This window comes from Pundamilia nyererei, unplaced genomic scaffold (genome assembly GCF_000239375.1).
Source record: "Pundamilia nyererei isolate P.nyererei 1_Seehausen unplaced genomic scaffold, PunNye1.0 scaffold00101, whole genome shotgun sequence".
Lineage (NCBI taxonomy): Eukaryota > Metazoa > Chordata > Actinopteri > Cichliformes > Cichlidae > Pundamilia > Pundamilia nyererei.
This window is the reverse complement of record NW_005187502.1, coordinates 2,197,681-2,216,262: the sequence shown is the minus strand read 5'-3', so window position 1 is coordinate 2,216,262 and position 18,582 is coordinate 2,197,681. Positions and strand designations below refer to the sequence as shown.

The 18,582-nt window shown below is 44.3% G+C and overlaps 1 protein-coding gene across 1 annotated transcript in view; it reads left to right on the top strand.

Annotated features, from left to right (window-relative positions):
- The window catches only part of arhgap12b (Rho GTPase activating protein 12b), a 62,369-nt gene that overhangs the window by 3,263 nt on the left and 40,524 nt on the right, over positions 1 to 18,582 (top strand). The window contains exon 2 of the mRNA XM_005740590.1: positions 829 to 1,570. Within this exon, the coding sequence (XP_005740647.1) occupies positions 896 to 1,570 (675 nt within the window). The 5' untranslated portion in view covers positions 829 to 895. The remainder of the gene's footprint in view (positions 1 to 828; positions 1,571 to 18,582) is intronic.

The window sequence follows — 18,582 nt, the reverse complement described above, 5'->3', positions numbered from 1 at the left end:
AGACTAATTGGGACCAAAATTTACACAGTAAACGTAACAATCTATTTCGTAATATTTCACATTATCGACTGAAACTATGAACTCGTGAGGAAAGGTTTTATTGAGGCCATAGATCAAGGAAGAAGGAAGTGGATTTTCCCATAGACTTCCTCCCAATTGGACTTCTCTTTACACCCTGAGAAACTGCATGTTAATGGCCATTAAAAACACTCCATGTTGAAGACACTTGCACTTGGGCTTTACTTTTTAGACGGGGGAGCTACATCCATGAAGCACATTTACTGAAGTGCAGCCTTGCTTGTGTGCCTGAGAGCTACACAAAGGCTACCACGGGCTGGTAGTGGTTTTATACAGTGCATGACAAGAAGTTAATAAAGTGATGCCGACTTTATTTTTAAGTGCAGCGACTGAAAGAACGTGGCCTCCACAGTGTCGTTATAGTCATTAAGATTAGTGTGTGGGGTCATGTTGCCATCACCTTTAGCTCAGCAGAGGACGATCGGATTACCAGGCTGGATATCCTTAGTGGTCGTATCCGTTATCAGGGCCAGTCAGTGTTGACTGCCTGCTTGTGGTTGACTCACCATCCGAGCACGTCTGACTGGGGGAACATTGTGTCATAATGTGAGCGTGTTTCAGCAGTAGCGCTTTGTGGTTGTGGTTATAAGGTGAGTAATAAAGTGGGGTGTGGATACCCAGGCCATATAAATAGCAGAGGGTTTGTGTTGTTTACTGGATGTGTGTGTTCAACTTTGCTCAAAGTTTTGTAGTCTTTAAAGAAAATAAAAATTAACAACTTATGGTTCTCCTCTGTCTCGTCTTCCTCAGTGAGATATGAGGAACCCTGCAGGCCCAGATTGCTGATCAGCTGAGGCAAGCACTTGTTCCCACAGACATGGCTGACAGAGAGGGGCTGCCCATCGCTCCGGGACAGGTCTACATTGAGGTGGAATATGACTACGAGTACAAGGCCAAAGATAAGATGGTGGCTATCCGGCAGGGAGAGTGCTATATGCTGGTGAAGAAGACCAACGAGGACTGGTGGCAGGTGAGAAAGGACGAAGGCGCAAAGGCATTTTATGTGCCAGCACAGTACGTCAGGGAGGTGCGCAGGGCGCTCATGCCCCCCCAGAAACCCGCCTTGAGGGCCAAGCCCGCCGTTTTGGACATCTGCCGGGCCTCCAATGAGAACCTCAACAGACCTCAGCCAGAAATGTCCAGCTTCGGACGCCCGTCGCCTTCTTCCACCCCCTCTCCATCCTCTGATCGCGTCACTCCGCCTGCACTGCCCAAGGATGCTAACCAGAATGTGGGGAGTCCCCACCACTGCAAGCTGGTGGCTGAGTTGGTACTTCTCCACAATAACAACAACCACCACCACCCCAACAATTCCACATTGCCACGGACGCGGGCTGATTCACCAACACCAAAATCGGGGAACAACCACAAAAGCCCGGATGGCAGCAAGACGTCCCCTCTGAGCGAGTTTCCTGGAGAGGGGCTAAACAAGCTCCGCAACGACTCGGAGTCTGGAGACGAGCTGAGCAGCAGCTCAACAGAACACATGCAGGTAAGCTGCTGCTTAATTTCTATTAGTAAGCCTTGCTTTGCGCATTTGCGCATTGCTTTGCAGGTGCACCAAATACCACACAGGGTGACACCTTTGGTTCTGTAACTGCTCCCCTCCCAGCAAAAGTGACTCACTCTTATGATCGCCATTCATTTTCTGTTTCTTTGTTCTCTCAGCTGTGGTTTTTTTTTTTTCCCTTTTCTGTTCACGTCTTCCTCTCTCCCTGGTTTATTTCACACTCTTTGCTCACATTTCCTCTGGGCCATCTGCAAATAGCTGCCCTCGTCCCAGTCACATTCTGTCATTGCGTAGAGAGAAGTTCCAGCTTCTTCATTCATCATCTTGCTTAGCTGCAATCGTTCATCAGCTGTGCATCATTTGCCAGTTCTGAGTAAACGCATCAACAGTTGCACGTGCTTATTAAAATCTGCTGTTGTCTTTGAAGCAGAATTTGTCTGGTTTGTACAGACGGAGTGGGGTGAGGGGGTTGCGTTGTAGTTGGGCCATTAACGACTAAATGGTTTTGCTTGTTACATGCAGGCTTCTATAACTGAGTCTTCAGGTAGATTGAATATAAGGCTGTGCAGCTTTGTTGTCACTTTAGCTTTTCAAACACTTTTATGTTGCTGTACCACAGGAAGGTGTGTAAAGGTATCATTATAGCTAGGCTAATGCTTTGAGACAGATTATCTCTGCAAAGGTTTTGGTATCTGCAGAGATCTAGACTTCCTGACCTCCCCCCCAACACACACACACACACACACACACACACACACACACTAGAAATCATAAAATTTATTTCCTCCCTCTCCTTTCTTTCCCGTCCCACAGACTGATAACTCAGGCCACGAGATATGTCTCATCACTCTCAGACAGGGGGACTGTGGGAGACTGCAGGAACTGGGGCTTATCCTCCCTTGTCTGGAGCGCTGGTAGATCAAAGTAGGAAAAAGGAGGAGATTTGAAGACAGTGGGAGGCCATGTGGCTCTGCCTTCACGAGCCATTTTTGGGCCGGCCGTATCCAGGCAGGGTCAGCTGGTTCCAAGGTTCCAAGTGCTGCTTGTGTTCTTTGTTCCACGGGCTGCAGCAGCCTCCTCCACTGTGGAGTGAACAAAGAGACGGGCCTGAATAGAAACTAGGTCATATCTGCCGTGGATCAGTCTGTAGCCCCCGATCGCCCCGCTGCGGGGACCGTTGTGTGAGCGAGAACATGTGTGAGTGCGAATGGCATGTGTGATGCGCCATGTGAAGGAAAGTGAGAATGGCAGCACACCAACACAGTTTATGGCTTCAGAGCCACAGATGTACTGTTGGATGGCCAACGGGCTAGTGGGTCGCTATTGACATACCCCTCCCCCCCCCCACACGCACACAAACAAAAAGAAGAAGAAAGAAAAGGGTTGCTTTCTGTGTTACTGCCTGTCTTCACTAAACTTTTGGAGTTAATTATATGCTTGGCCAAAATAAACACATTTCACTCTCAGGCATTTACATTTGCATGGGCAGCTCTTTGGGGTGGTTTTTGTCAGGCTGCAGTAGAGCTGGCGGGGCGCATAAGTAACAGACAGCAGACAGGATTTAGCCAGAGCTCCCCGTCAAGCTCTGCAGTGTCTGTAGTCGCCGGGGCAGGTGGAACCCACTCCCTCTCTCTTTGTACCTTGTTGTGTTAGCTTGTCCTGTTTGGCCTGTTGCCAGGCAAGTGAATGACCCTGCAGAAAGCCCAATTCTTTCAGCTCCTCTCCTTCCACTGCTTCCTGCCATTGCACGGGTACAAGCAAACTGCCCCCTGAAGAGAGAGAGGCAGAGGGAGGTTCCTGCTGAGGCAATATTGTATTTTAGAAGTTGGTTTTAGACACTTGTTAGTGCCAGAGTGGTAAAACTCACTTTTATGCGATTTGAAAAAATCGTTAATTGTATCCTTTGTGTTTACTTAATACAGTGAAACCCCTACTTACGAAATTAATTCGTTTCCGAGGGTCTTTCATTAGTCGAAAATTTTCGTAAGTCGAAGCACCCATTGCGCCTTTTGAGTGAACGATAGGCTATGGGCTAATTGCTAACTGCAACACTAATACGTCGTTCAAGTGGAACAGTGAAGCGCAAGTACGAAAGCCAATTGTGGGCATTGTAGGCATTCTGGGCTCAGCCAATCAGAGCCAGCAGATTTTGTTAAGCGGGCATTTTGACGTAACACGGGCAGAAATATTGCCGTTAAGTGCCTTCGTAAGTTGAATTTTTTGTTAAATGGGGTATTCGTAAGTCGGGGTTCCACTGTATTGTGATTGAGACTTGCTAAAACATACATAAAATTATCTGATTGACCCAAGGTGGGCCACCATCGCACCACTATGACACCTCTGACCTTTGTGGCATAGATATGGCAGTGCTGTGGTGTGCAACATGGCATGTAGGCATTAGAGCTTTTGTGTCCACTGGGTTGCAGAGCGGAGCTGGTCCAGCATGAATCACGTGCTGGATCAGCCCCGCTCTGCATATTGCGATCTGGTGTGACTACCTTAAGTTTTTGTGGTGTGGCAGTGCATAGTATCCTGCTGGGAGGTGTCAGCTGCCAAGTGCCATGAAGAGTGTGCTTAATCTGGAACAGATTAGGTAGGTGGTGCATTTCAAATTAGCATCCACATAAATACTAGAATCCAAGCTTGTGAACACTCCATTTTAACAAGATGATAACTTTTATTTGCGTAACCTCGCAGCACTTTCAATGTTCCTCATCTCTCTCTTCCCCATAACATAACAAATTTTAGGGAAATCTGATTGTTTCATGTTCTGAAAGGGGAAAACAGTGGCCGATATATTAGCATATAGCCCATCAACACTGAAGGCTGAGTAGCTCATTGACATACAGGAGCTTCTCTGTTAAGCTGCTGAAGCTGGTCTAAACGTGAGGTAGCAAACACTGTTGAAGCTGCAGTAAACGTCACAGTCATCTCAGATCCTCACTGAAGGTGCAAAACCATGATGTCATGATGTATCTCTATGGCAACGAGCATGTCCAGTGTCCCAGCATGCCAGTGCAGTGAAAATGCAGACTGCCAGGCACTAATACACTTGCTGTCAGGCTGTCTGGAGTGGCAGTATCATCTAATAAGACTAATTTTAACCCACTTACAACTTAAAGCCACCCAAGGAGGACAAACCTTGTCCACAAATCAGGTTATTAGAAGAGGCTAAAGCTGCAGTAACGGTACCCATCCACAAACACATTTCCTCTCCTGAGCACATCGACTCAGAAGGAGGCTTTGAATGAATGGAGACTGGATGGGAGGATTCAAGTGCCAGCTGGCCCCCTCTTAATTGATTTGATTTGATGTGCGGGTGGCGATTAACGCCTCCGTGTCTCTTCATGCTTTCCTGGTGTAATTTGCTTATCTCGCCGGCTCTGGCAGAGACTGATGGTTCACTCCACGCCTCCTCTGCACCACTGGAGGTTGCTTGGGCTGGTGGTCACACAGCCCCATCCAAACCAACTCCCTTTTATTAACCAACCCTCCCCCTCCTCTCTCGTCTAGACAGCACAGCTACTACGTTCTTATTGGACGGGCAAAATAAGCCTCTTTTCCTCACTTCTTGGGGACCTCGCAGTAGGATCTGTTGTGTGTTTTCTTTTTTGAATTTAGCAAACATGTGATTTAAAGCCCTTTTTTCCACATAAACATCTTGGTTTTCTCTACGCTTACTCTGCTTTTATCTGTTGTTTTGTCTGTTTGTCTGACCACACAGTGTGTGTATCCCCACAACGAAAGTTATTTTGAGTCAGGTTCCTCAGGAGTGCTTTTTACTCAGCTTCTCTTCTTTTTTGACTGGAAGCAGTTTTCTTTGTTCCAAAGCACTGTGACTTAATGAGCAGATGAATGCCACTCTGTGGGATTTTTGGAGAGGTCGGATGGTTGTTTTCTCTCTCAGTGGATGTGTCACACAGGGGCAGATGTGGTGGCCCTGGAAGTGTTTGGGTCTGTGTTTTTATGCCATGGAGTCGGCCAGCTGCCCTGCAGGCACTCACAGGTAGAAAGGCCTTGAAGCCCCCACCCTCACACCAGGATTTATACCATTTGACACAATCAGTGTCTAAACACTGCTGGACCCTCCCTTTCTTTCATAATTCTAACACATTTGGCTGTTAAGTAAATCCTCACAGGCTGCACTCTCTGTGTCTGTGATGAAACTGGTAATTCCCTGAGATTACAAGATGGATCAGTCACTCCCATTAAATAAGCTGTCTTCTAGTATTGTGTTGTTGTTTTTATTTTTTTTCTCCTCTCAGAGAAATCTCATTGAAGGGCTGCTGTGTAGCCACAGTGACTTAACAAGCTTGTATGCATCCAGATGGATTCTTAGAGGGGTTAAAAATGAAAGTATGCTGCTGTTTTGAGGCCAGCGTTTGCCTGCCTTCAGCCTGCTTTGTGGTCTTTTTGCTTGCTAGTGGTGCCTGGAGGAGGAGAGATAGACGGGGGGAAGGCTTGGAGGCCCTGGACCCTGACTTTGCTGCTCGTACCCGGTTATGGGATGGCAAAGGCATCCCAGACAGGTACATTGTCATATTTTTGGTTAATGAGGAGATTAGTTGTAGCACGTGAGCTGTGAACCTCTAAGCAGCTGCCACGGTGAGATGAGTGATCCAGAATAGCGACACTACAAGGTCACCATTAAAGATGGAGGAGAGCATTAAAAGCGGGTGTTGTGAATGTGTGAGCATATGCTGGGATGTCGATGGCCTGCTCATTGCTGTTTCCTTCTTCCTGTGTATGAAACGCAGAGGGAAGCACGTGCACACGTTGGCCCCGTCCTCCTGCATTGTATGTTTGCTGACTTGCACAACAGAGCAAAGTTTGGGAATGTGCATCAAGGGTTTAGCAGTGTAATGAAATATACCGCTACGTGCGGTTGCTTGAGACTCCTAAATGCACTTTGAAACTGCAGTCGCTCGCTGAAAGGTTTGATGAATTTACCGCTGTTATTTTGGTTGTGCTGAATCGGCTCATTAAAGTTCAGTGACGTGCGTTTTCTCCCACGTGAAGCAGAATGTGTGTATTGTTCTTAGAAAGGACAGTGAGGTGGATAGTGAGAAAGCCTTTCTGTCCCACTTGAGTGTCCTGGGAAGCTCTTGAGTTTACTGTACAGAAACAACCTGCTCTTAAACACACAGCACCACAATAACCTGCTAATTGCATGTTTTGCTAAATGGGCCCTTTGTGCGTGCAGCCTAAAATTATGTGCAGGGACTCTTTACAGCCAATTTCCAAATAAGCTGAAAGCTTTTGAAGAAAGCATACACTCTTATTACACAAAGACAGTAAATTCCACTAGATATGAGCGCAAGCAGTGCTGTAACTATCTCCTGTGCCGAGACTTGCTACCGGTCCGGCTGAAAAGGAGGCCCCTGCTTGTTTTCCAGCGCGTGCTTGACATTCCTGCATCAGTGCCTACAAACGCACACTCACTCACGGTGAGGCAACAAGCGAGTAAAATCAATGAAGGCTTGCTTTTCCCTCAGAAGTGCAGCACTAGACCTTTTGGTAATCTAATAATAAACTTGAGCAAACAGTGCATCTTCTGTGCTCATGTGAGCGTCTGTCTCTGCGAGTGCGTGCATCTGGCTGCATGCATTCTTCCTAGTTCTTCTTTTTCTCTCTTCTGTCTGGGCATTGAGGTTTCTCTTCTACTTTTCTGCCTCGCTCTGTCTCTCTGCTGCTCCCTCTGCTAAGTCAGTCTGCACACCTGTCTCTGGAGTTTAGTGAATGGCTCCTCTTGGTCCACTTTCCAACCTGTGACTAGGTCTGTTCGATATAACGATATATATCGGATGACGGTGTGAAAACGTCCGTTTCATATTATGTTATCGTTTGTTTCGTGGTGTCGCAAAATCATCTGTTTACGGCAATATTTTTTTCATCGTTTTGATGGTCACTGTATGATTTCCTGAAGTTCTCTCTTTCTCTTATATTTAATATAGCCACACTACAGTCGGACAAGTGATTGTTTTTATGCATTGTCGTTAGCAACAACGACGGTAAAACCACCGCGTGGCTCCGCCGTCCGCATGTTTATTTTCCACATAAACCTTTCAAAATAAAGCTGAAGAGCCTGTTGAGATTTTTCAAAATAAACTGAATCAAGTGAAATAGAATGCAGAGTGTTTACGCATGAGAAGCTAAAAAGAGCTGTCAGGTGCTAACAAAAAAGGAAAAAGCTTAGAACAGGCTTTTCCCCGCAGCACGCCGTGTAATAAATACTCACAAAGAAAATTGAGGCCGTTTCAACTTATGTAACACTCGACTCCAGGTACACAACGCCCATCTGAAAACACTTCACGCAAGTCAAGTTGCCCGAGATTAACAGAATTGACAGAAAATGTAAAATTTTTGTTATTATATATCGTTGTCGGGACGATAAATGCCTCATATCGGGATATGAGATTTTTCTATTGATGTTTCTGATGTTTCTATTTATTTCTTCCTCCACATCCATCCCGATGCATGCCTCTGTGACGCATGCGCATGAGGATTATATCCACAAGCCCCAAGCAACAAGGCTTTAAGAAACCCACAATAGCTGATATTAAGGCTTGCTGTTATGGGGGATTGCTTGCTTTCCATTTTTCCTTTATTAATGTTTTGATATAAGAAGATATAAGGTTCCTAGCTTTTTCAAGGTTAGCACATAGCTACATAGGCAGACATTATCCGTACTAACTTATGATGCACACCCAGTCATTTTGTTCTGAAAACAGGAAGGAATATGACGGAAACCGCTCACTTCAGAACAGAGGAACGATGGCATTGGAGGGCGTAAGCTGCTCGCACATGCACTCCTAAAAACAGGTTCAGACGTTAATCTTAAGAGCCTGAAAAAAGAAGGCAGCTGAACCTGTGAAGAGGTTCCTCCTCTCGTCTAAGAGGCCAAGAGACAACCCCCACTAGGGGTTAAATACCTGGCCCTCTCCACCTTTTGTCTTTCGAATGGAGGAAGCCGTTGGATTAGAGATGAAATATCTCCACAAAAAGTCCAGATGCCTGTTTTTCCCCCAAGACCTGGATAACTGAGAACTGACACGGACATGTCAGGACATCAGGAGTTTTCAGCCCAAACAGTTCTGGGGATACCCTAAGGGTAACTCCACAAAAGAAGTGCACACTTTTAGAGGCTTTTTTCCCCCGATGTTGAGCTCGTACTTCCAATAATCACTCCTATTAGCCAGCTAAAGATTGAGGGCACAATCAGACAACACACAGACCATGTACTAGGTTGGAGATCATTTGATATCTTCTTTGACTACATTGCATGTTTGCTCTCAGATGCCCATCTATCAGTTATGGTGCAGTGTATGCACAAATCCCTTTATATTAACCTGCAGAAGTTCTGTCAATGCTTGTTTCCTCATTTGCAGTTGGCATAAACAAAACCGGGCACAACCAGAAGTAACAACTTCTTTGTTACTGAAATGCATACATACTCCATGTGACCTTAGGCATTTCAGTAACAAAGAAGTGCTCTGCAAGAGAACATGTTATTGTGTCACAAGCTAATAGGGTTGCTGTCCTGTAGTCATTTCCTAGAAAACCATAATATTCTACATCTGCTCAGTTACTGCTCAGTTTTTGGGAAAAAGCAGGTTATGTAGTTTATAATCATTTAACATTGGTTTTGCATTGGTTAGACGGCAACTTCTCCTTCAAGTGAGAGTGACAGGTTGGTTAGTGTTTAAAATCCATCGGTTGTTACTTGTCTTCATTACCTTGTGTTCTTCCAAGATGAGGTAATGAGTGTAAACTTGACATGTAAGTGAGCCGCATGTCACTGAAGAACAGAGCTGACACAGGAGAGACCGAAGCCTTGGCCTCTCTTCTGTCTCCCTTTTTAGTTGCAGTTCTTCGTATCCAGCATCCCTAAAGCTGCTCTGCCTGTCAGCCTGTGAGGCAGCGTGCTGCCTATTCATGTAGTGGATGACGGGGGTACATCACCTGTTTAATTTGCTCACTCCGGCTATCTCGCTCTGCTCGTCCTTGCTCCGCAGCTCTCTGTGGTTTAGCTAGTCCCTCGCCTGTCGCTCAACGTGTCTCTCTCTCACTCTCTGAGCCTGGCTCACTGCTGTAGCTTGATGCACTGGGACAGCATGTACCCAGAAAAGGTAAGAAGAACACCTATCTGGGCTGCTTTTCATAACTCGGCTACATTATTTTTCTCAAGCTGCCTTCCTCTGGTCTTCTATTCAATTCAATTCAATTTTATTTATATAGCGCCAAATCACAACATAAGTCGCCTCAAGGCGCTTCATAGATACAGAGAAAAAAACCCAACAATCATATGACCCCCTATGAGCAAGCACTTTGGCAACAGTGGGAAGGAAAAACTCCCTTTTAACAGGAAGAAACCTCCGGCAGAACCAGGCTCAGGGAGGGGCGGCCATCTGCTGCGACCGGTTGGGGTGAGAGAAGGAAGACAGGATAAAAGACATGCTGTGGAAGAGAGACTCTCCCCCTCTGGATCGTTCCCTGTCCATGCTTTCTCCCTCCCCTTCACTGTTGTTTGTAATCAATGTGGAAACCTCATTCCCTTCTGCCTGTGGCATTTCACCTGGAAACACTCAGACCGACAGCACCAACTGCTGTGTGTACGCTTATGTGTTTGATATGGTGCTGGGCACGTGTGGGTGTTCTAGTGTAGGATTTATTTAGAAAGTAACTTTGCCAGCTCCCCCTCTGCTGTGTTTTCCACAGAGGTCTGTTTGCACACAAGTGATGATGCTCGGGGCACTGGGCTCTCAGTGCGTAGTTACATAACTGATTCTCGCTGTGTCCAGAGCCTTTTGAACAGCTGCTAGTCCTTTACACCCTCCAGCCGCCTCTTGGTGTGGATGAGTGGTCAGGTCAAGCTATTCTTAAGAATCTCACAAATACTGCACTTTCTGTGTTGATGATAAAAACGGTATCTGGCGGCACACACTTGCTTGTTGCAGAAAAGGAGGCTAAATTACCTAATTGGTGTTATTTTTGTTTTAAAGTGGACAAATCAACTAGGACCTAAATAAAACCATTGTTAAGTATACTGAATATTTCAGTCTCTAAATAAATAACATATGCTGTTAAGTGACCAGCGTGCTCAAAACTGCTGCATCTGTTATCACCCAAGGTTAGCAGGCTACATTAATAAACCGTGCCGGAGCAGTGCACAGGCACATTTATCTGCTAATTAGTGTTAAGTAACAGACTAATAGAGTGCTAGAATTTGCAGTGTTTTGCATCTGTGTTTGAGGTGTGTACTTGCACCTTGAGGGATCACAGTCAGCGCAGCGCTGAAGTGAAGCACCATCAGTATCCCACTGTTCTTGGCATTTTGTTTGTTTTTCTTCGCCCACGCTAGTTTCGCCTGCATAAAGACAGAATTTTGAAATCACGTCACCATGCTTCTAATGTTTACAATTCAAAAACTGTTTCTTTAACAGCTTTTCTATCCAAAATGCACAACTTGGCAGGTAATGGCATTGCATGTAAAGTCAGAGTTTGGACTAATCAGTGTGTTATAAAAAACTCTTGTGGCCCTCTCGCCCTCTTCTCTGGGTTCTGGCTGCTCTTTGACTTGTTGCACTCTGTCTTTGAGTGTAACAGCTTGTATTTCTCAGCGATTTAGCGCAACACTGCAGCAATTTCCTGCAGATCAAAGACAATATTTGAGAGCCATCTGCTGTGTCTCTCTGCTCTCAGTGTTTTCCTCAGGAGACCTGCAGCTGGGAGCTGGTTGCCAGCGAGTGGGAGGACTGGTGAAAGCATCAGAGCGTAGGAGTCTCGAGGCATCGAGGGGCACGTATTGTCTTCGTCATATGCTGCTGCTATCATTAATTACTTAATGCAGCTGCCAAAGAGACAAAGTATGAGCAGTGAATCGATCAACGCCGAAATTGTTCTGCTGGCGGCTGTCTTGCCAGAGGTCATTTACTGTTAAAAGGAGAATGGAATTGGTCTGTCACATCATCTGGTGGAGTGTACAGGCACATGGAAAGGTGTAGAGTTGTTGCTGTGGGCTGGTACAGTTGCTGTTTGACCTAACGCACTACAAAGTGCTGCAGGAGTACCTAAAAATACAAAGCAGAATCATTTTGTGGAGACAAAGTATGCAAGAAATAATCTAAATGTCTTTTATTGGTGTTTCATTGGGATGAAAACACCGTTTGTCACATTTAAAGAGATACATCAGAAGCTTACAAACTGATCAAAAATAATCTATTATATGTGTAATTATATTTTCTTTATGTTTCACATTCTGTCAGACTGCTAGAATATTATTAGTCAAATTATTGGGCATGAAGCCTAGCACTAGTTGACCTACTTAAAAAATAAATAAAACTCAGTAGCACAAAGAAGTGCTACAGTGTTGATTGAGTGTTTTTTGGCACTGAGGTTATAGGCATTAGTTGAACCAGCTCTGCAGTGGGTGTGTAATCCTTTCTGTTCGTGTAGGTCATTTTTAGGCTCGCGGTCGAGCATGCGTGGCCCAGATAGTCGTTTACCCCTGAACCGACTTTCCAGAAACTGTGTTTTTGTCCCCAGAACTTTCCACGAGCAGCTGTCACCGAACAGAGATGCTACAGAGGGAAAAACAAAGGGGATACACAGGGAGTGGACACACTATACCGCTGTGGATCAGTCCGGATCCTTCTGCCAGCTTTACAGCTCTGTAACCAAACAGCAAATCCAATTTTAACACAGCCTCAGCACAAGTCCTATAATTGCTCTCAGATGGGCTTTCAGCTCAGTGGGGAATCCTCCAACCAAACCCTGCCTTAAGGGGATACAGTATGTGTGTCTGTACGTTCCCTCAAAGCTGACCAGAAATAGCTTACTGATAAAATATAGGCGTTAGGATGGTGATCTGAGTTCTCTTTAACACATGGAAGAACCTTCCAAGGCCAGGAGCCTTTCAGTGCCCTTGCATTTGATTGGCAGAGAGGCACTCCCGGTGTCCATTAATGAAATGGATATGTCTGCAGTAACGGATGTCTCAGTGCTCCCTCTATGCTCTGCTGGCTCTGCAGTGCTGTTGGCTGGGCTGATCAGCTCTTTTTATAAACAGGGGTGCACATAAGTGGTCCGGTGCGCATTCACTGTCAAAATAAAAAGACGCGCACCAGATAAGAAGTTGCAACGCGCGTTTGCGTACATAAGATTTTCTGGAGGAGGACAGACATTTGTTTAGAACTCTTAAAGATGTCAAGAAGCAATCTCCTTTAATCAGGTGTTCCTCCACCTCCAAAGAAATGTCGGAAGGAGTTCAAACCGCAAAAGAAGCGCGTATTCTTGGAAAAGTGGTTGCAGAAGGTGAGCTGGCTTCAAACAAATGATGAACGCACAGAGATGTGGTGCAGAATATGCCATGAAAATCCCAAAAACAGTGCCTTTATATGTACGCAAATGCACGTTGCAACTTCTTATCTGGTGCGCGTGTTTTATTTTGACAGCGAATGCGCACCGGACCACTTATGTGCACCCCTGTTTATAACTGATTGACAGCTCGTTGGTTATTCTGTCAGGGAGAGATTAGAGTTTCCGTCATAAACGTATAGACTGGCTCGTGTTTAAAGTGTAGGAGTGGAGACAAAATCCTGTTCATAGTTCATCTGAGAAGCTTTGCAACATTAAAGAAAAGGGTCTGTGTCTTTAGAATCATGATCACCTTCTTTCCCTTATTTTCTGCTCCCCTCCTTTGCTGTTTGAAGCATGACCTTGGTGATGGACCTTGGTCAGGTAAGCATTAGCTGAATGGGAGCAAAACAGCCAAGTGTTGGGGATTGTTGGAACCAGCGACATAGTGCATTACCCCTGCCTTGCACACCCCTTTTAAAACTTTTTAAAAAACTTCTTTAAATTAATTCAGATTAACTCTACACGATGCAAAACAGCTTGTGGCAAATACTTTTATGAAGGAGCATTAAAGGCAAAGTCTTTCTCACTGGGCTCAGAGCTAGTGTTGTGAAAAACTATAAACATACACAGCATCAGAAAATAGTATTAGTCTAAGATTAGTTTGTATTTACTCGAGATTTGACTAATCTTTCAAAGTGGTGATTTCAATTGTTAAAGGAAAAGACACACACCTTGTTAAATCATAAATTATCTGTGATTAACCACACCTTTTCGAAAGCTCAGTTTGTTTTGTTAGCTACGATCAGACCTGCTGAATCAAGAAATCACTAAAACAGGAACTGTCTGACAAAGTAGCAAGCTAAAAGGACGTGAAACGCTGCACATCATGCCACCATCTAAAGAAACAGCTGAGAAACAAAGTCGTGCCATCTGTCAGTCTGGAAAAGGTTACAGTGCCATTTCTAAGGGTTTGACAGCCATTATCCCCAAATGGAGAAAAACTTGCAACAGTGCTGAACCTTCCCGGGGTCGGCCAAATCAAAGTCTGGGCTTAAATCTGATTGAGATGCTTTGACATGACTTTATACTGGACGCTCGAAAAGCCTCTGGTGTGGCTCAGTTAAAGCAATACAGCAAAGAAGGGTAGACTAAAGCAGAGTGATGTGAAGCACTCATTGCTCAAATGCTTGATTGCAGTTTTTGGTGCCAAGGGTGATACAACCAGTTATTAGATTTAGAGGGCGATTACTTTTTCACACAGGGCCTTGCTTTTTTTCCTACCCCCTTAAAAAAAACAAATTTTAAAAACTGCATTTTGTATTTAGTTGGTTTATCTTTGTTTGTCTTTGTCTAGCATTAAAATTAGTTTGATGACCGGAAACGTTTAAGTGTGAGAAATATACAAAAACAGAACAAAGAAATCAGGAATACTTTTCTGCACCTCTTTATGTCCGTTTCTCCGTAACAACACATTTAGTTATCTGATCAAACATCTCTTCTTTCCCTTCTCCTGCTGTTTTTCTTTAATGTTGTTTCTCACACTGGCTGTGGTTATGGCCGGTCGATAAAATGGGGAAAAAAAAAATTATAAACTTTTCATCGATGCATACATGAGACACGGTCAATATACAGTCGATAGAACTCATCCTAACGGCCAGTGACGATGAGAATAGTTGAGAATTAGGTTGACACAGGGAAAGGAAACAACCCAAGCCTCAAAAGAGAAGGACAGACAGAGAAGTAGACACTGCTTTGGGTGGCCTGCACAACCCAATGCACACACAACGTAACGACAGTTCTTGCAGCATACCATACAACAGAAAATGAAGAGACACAGTAATATCACAAATGCAACAGGTAACTTTACTGTAAAAGACATGGTGCCAGTTAGCATAGTTGAATATATTGGATTTAAGCATCTGTTTAAAGTACTTGGCCCTATATGTGTCATATATATCAGGTTTGTGGTTGTACATCCATAGATGAGATTCACTCAGAGACAGTATTGCACTTCATGTGCTTTCTAAAAAAATGTATTTGATTTACCTTTTTTGGAGCATAAGGGTACCACAACTGAGTTAATGTGTCAGTTAATGTTCTTCTTTGTGTACAAAGCTTCTCGAACTTGTTTGATGTATAGAGAAGGTTTTTTGTTTGTTTTTGTGGGATTCTTTCCCAATACTTTCAAACTTTTAAGCTTGATAGAAAGATGATTTGATCTAAATTTTGATCTGAAATTTTGGCATGATATGATTTATTTTTCTCTCTTTCTGTATTGCTGATCCCTGGCTGTGGGATGTGACTGAAACCACTAATAGAGGTTAAATTCTTCTTGTTTCCACAGTGAAAGGCCGTCAGCCAGCAGTTCCTTTTGGCATATGCTAATCATAAGATATAAACATTAGCCACAGGGTGTCACCCATTAACCTCAGCATAAGCATTTATGGAGCTAGTAATGCCCAGAGACGCATACCTGCTGATCAGTACAGAACAACAGGCTCTTAAACACTAGAATTCCACTCACCAAACCTGAATCACAAACTTCTTGGATGCTCTGTACCATACAGGAGGCCATATTATTTGCTAAATGATCTCATTAAACACAGTTTTCCAGTTCAGCGCTTCAAATGAACCAAATCAGCAGCTGCCTGCTACAACACACGGTTAATCGAAGCAGCCCCTAAACTGCAATATTCTCATAGTTCAAGCAGATGTGTTAAAATCAATTACCTGAGGTGCAATCATTTTATTGTAAGAAATTATCCATACTGGCCAGGACCACTTTTGTGTTTTGGCTGTAATTAAGTTGTTTAATGCTGGCATTTAGAGGAGCGGCAGTTCTTGGCACTTTAGCACAGGATGGTGGTTGTTAGATATATTTGCTGTATTTATTTTCTTTGCTTCTTTTTTTTTAATGTCTATCTCTGATAGCTTTTTAGGTGTTGTGAAGGTCTGGAAGTGTCTAGACAAATCAGGACTAATATTTTATTTTTGAATTTGTTTCATCTTTCATTTTCTAGATTAAATTGGAAAAACTAAGTCTTGACTAAGTAAACAAATAAAATCCTGAAAGCAGCCCCATGACAAAGGTCAGTTGTCTGAGTCCAGTGATTCACTTCCCTCTGGTGTACTTTCTGTATTACAGTCTCATGTTTGTGTGCATCAGGGAATCAGCTTGTGTATAATTCAACATATATGGCACACTAAAGCCTGAGTGTACTTTTTGTTTTCTCTGAAAAGTGCTACTACTGGAACATTGTTTTGAGTGGATTAACCTAGAGATGGACCGTGCTGGAGTGCCATAATCGTCTGAAAAGTGTTATAGGCTTCAATGGCTAAGCTTCCTGCACTGGCAACTGTGAGACAGAGGGGCTTTACTGGTCAGCCTAGGCACACTGCTCTACACACATACACATACTAGAATGCAATCTTCTTACATATCTGGATTAAGGGGGTTGTGCACGGTACATTCCTGGGTTAAACCCCTCCCTCCAAACTCCTGTTCATCCCACACCAACATGTTGTTGAACAATGTGCTTATCTTGACCCTCACTGTGGCGTGGCAAATCACAAAACCCCACCTTATCCAAATGCCAAGTGTGCCATACTGATGGCCTTGGTAGACGCGAGAGTGCTTGCTGTTTGCTTCCATGTCTTTTTTTGTCGCTTAATTCACAAATTCACTCTCCTTATTTTTGGGGTGTCACTAAAAAACCCTCAGTGGTAACTGACAGGCAAGTAATCTGCCTTTCTTAGAGTTGGGGTTTATGTGAGTGCTCGGTGGCCCGGGCCAGGACCCCCTCCTGGTGGTCAGTAAAAATGTTTGTTGTTGATCTGCCAGCCAGTCCCCAGGCTCTTGAGCATCTATTGATCTAAAATGAGTGGGCGTTTGCAACCATGGTGACATATTCTGGGCAGATAGCACCCACTCCACTGGTTACTAGGTTGCAGCGCTTTAGATATGTTAAGCATGCTGTGTATCAGACACTGTTTAAGGATGAGGGTGTTGGAAAGCCAATCACAGAAACACCAGTTTGCTTTAAATATGTTAGTTTAATTACATGTTCAGTTCACCTTTTAGAATTGTGAGAATCCTGATGCATCCCATAGTTTGGATGGAGGACAACAAAAAGGAACCAAGGCTACAGCAGTTGTTGCAGATTGTTGGTATTTTTTTATTCAGCTAAAACTGATCCAAACCATCATGCTGAGCAAACAACCTTTACTGTCAGGACTCCTTAATACATTTATTTTTGATTAAAAGGGGCTACAAAGGTATCAGATGATACCGTTATGGGGGCAAAGACCAATGTTCTGGGGCTTCCAATGTAATCAGCAGATGTCTGGATAATGACCAATGCATATACAGGTTAATATTTTAAGTTCTACGCACCAGTCATAGTTTACAGTCCAAGTGTGACTATAAATACATGTAAAAACCCCAATAAATAGCTGACGGATCAAGATTACATTTTGGGCAACTGATCCATTCTTGTTCTTAACAGGCAGTGTTAACGCCTCTCCGTTCTGAACCATCCCATTGGTTCATCTGGTCCCATTTCCAATGCCCCTTTGTTCCTTTGAAGCAAACCCACTGACCCTGATCGTAAATGCCATCCAACCTAGTGACAGCCACGTTCCAGATTGCTGTCAGCACCACTCAGCAGGAGGGGACCACCTCATGGCTCAGGGTTACCGACTGCCCCAGTTTCTGCGCTGCCCGGTACACGTTCTGTTCAAGGCCCACTGGTCTGAACTGCCTTTACGTGCCATTGCTGGCTTGACAAAAACAATGGCGGCATTCTCGATAATGTGGTCAAACTCGCCCAGTGGAAATTGAATTGCTTTCTACAGAAGCAGCTCTGTGACAGTCAATTACCCAACCAAGACCTTTATGTGGGTCAACCAGAGGACAAAGGAGAACAAGCTTATCTGTTAAAAGATATTGGAGCCCATGAATGTGTGTACATGTGATAGTTGGTTTTTCCCTTGTGCTTTAGTGTAGCATGATTATATGCTGTATTTTATATCATTTTTTCCTACCTAGAATAATGAAAATCCACCACTTTAAACCAGATTTTGTTGTTTATTTAATAAATTCTTATTTTCTAACCTAAATATGGGTAGTGGGATTCTGTCAAATATGAGAGGAATACAAGTCTAACAGCATGTGAGCACCACACTGCCAAGAATATGTTGACGTGTAACTCAGGAGGTGGCAAGCAGTGCACAGTTCAGTGTGTAGTCATGTTTTCTGTGTCACATGCAGACCAGTGGCTAGCTGATGATGCAAGTCACTTTTCTAAAGACCCCAAACATGTGACCAGGCAGTATAGATGACAAGGCAGCCCTCTCTCTGGCAGAGACTGTACGCAACAATGGCTTTTACAGTGGCTGCTCCCGTGCTGGAACTTTTCTCTGGCTGGATATACCCCGGGACGGGGGCACAAAGAGGGGAGGGCCGGCTGCTTGGCAGAGTCCAGATTGTGGGCTGCCTGACCCATAACCTGTGACACAATGCATCTTTCTGTCACTGTACACACACACACACACACACACACACACACACACACACACACACACACACACACACACACACAGACAGCTGAACACCCTGAGTCATTTTATGTAGGCCA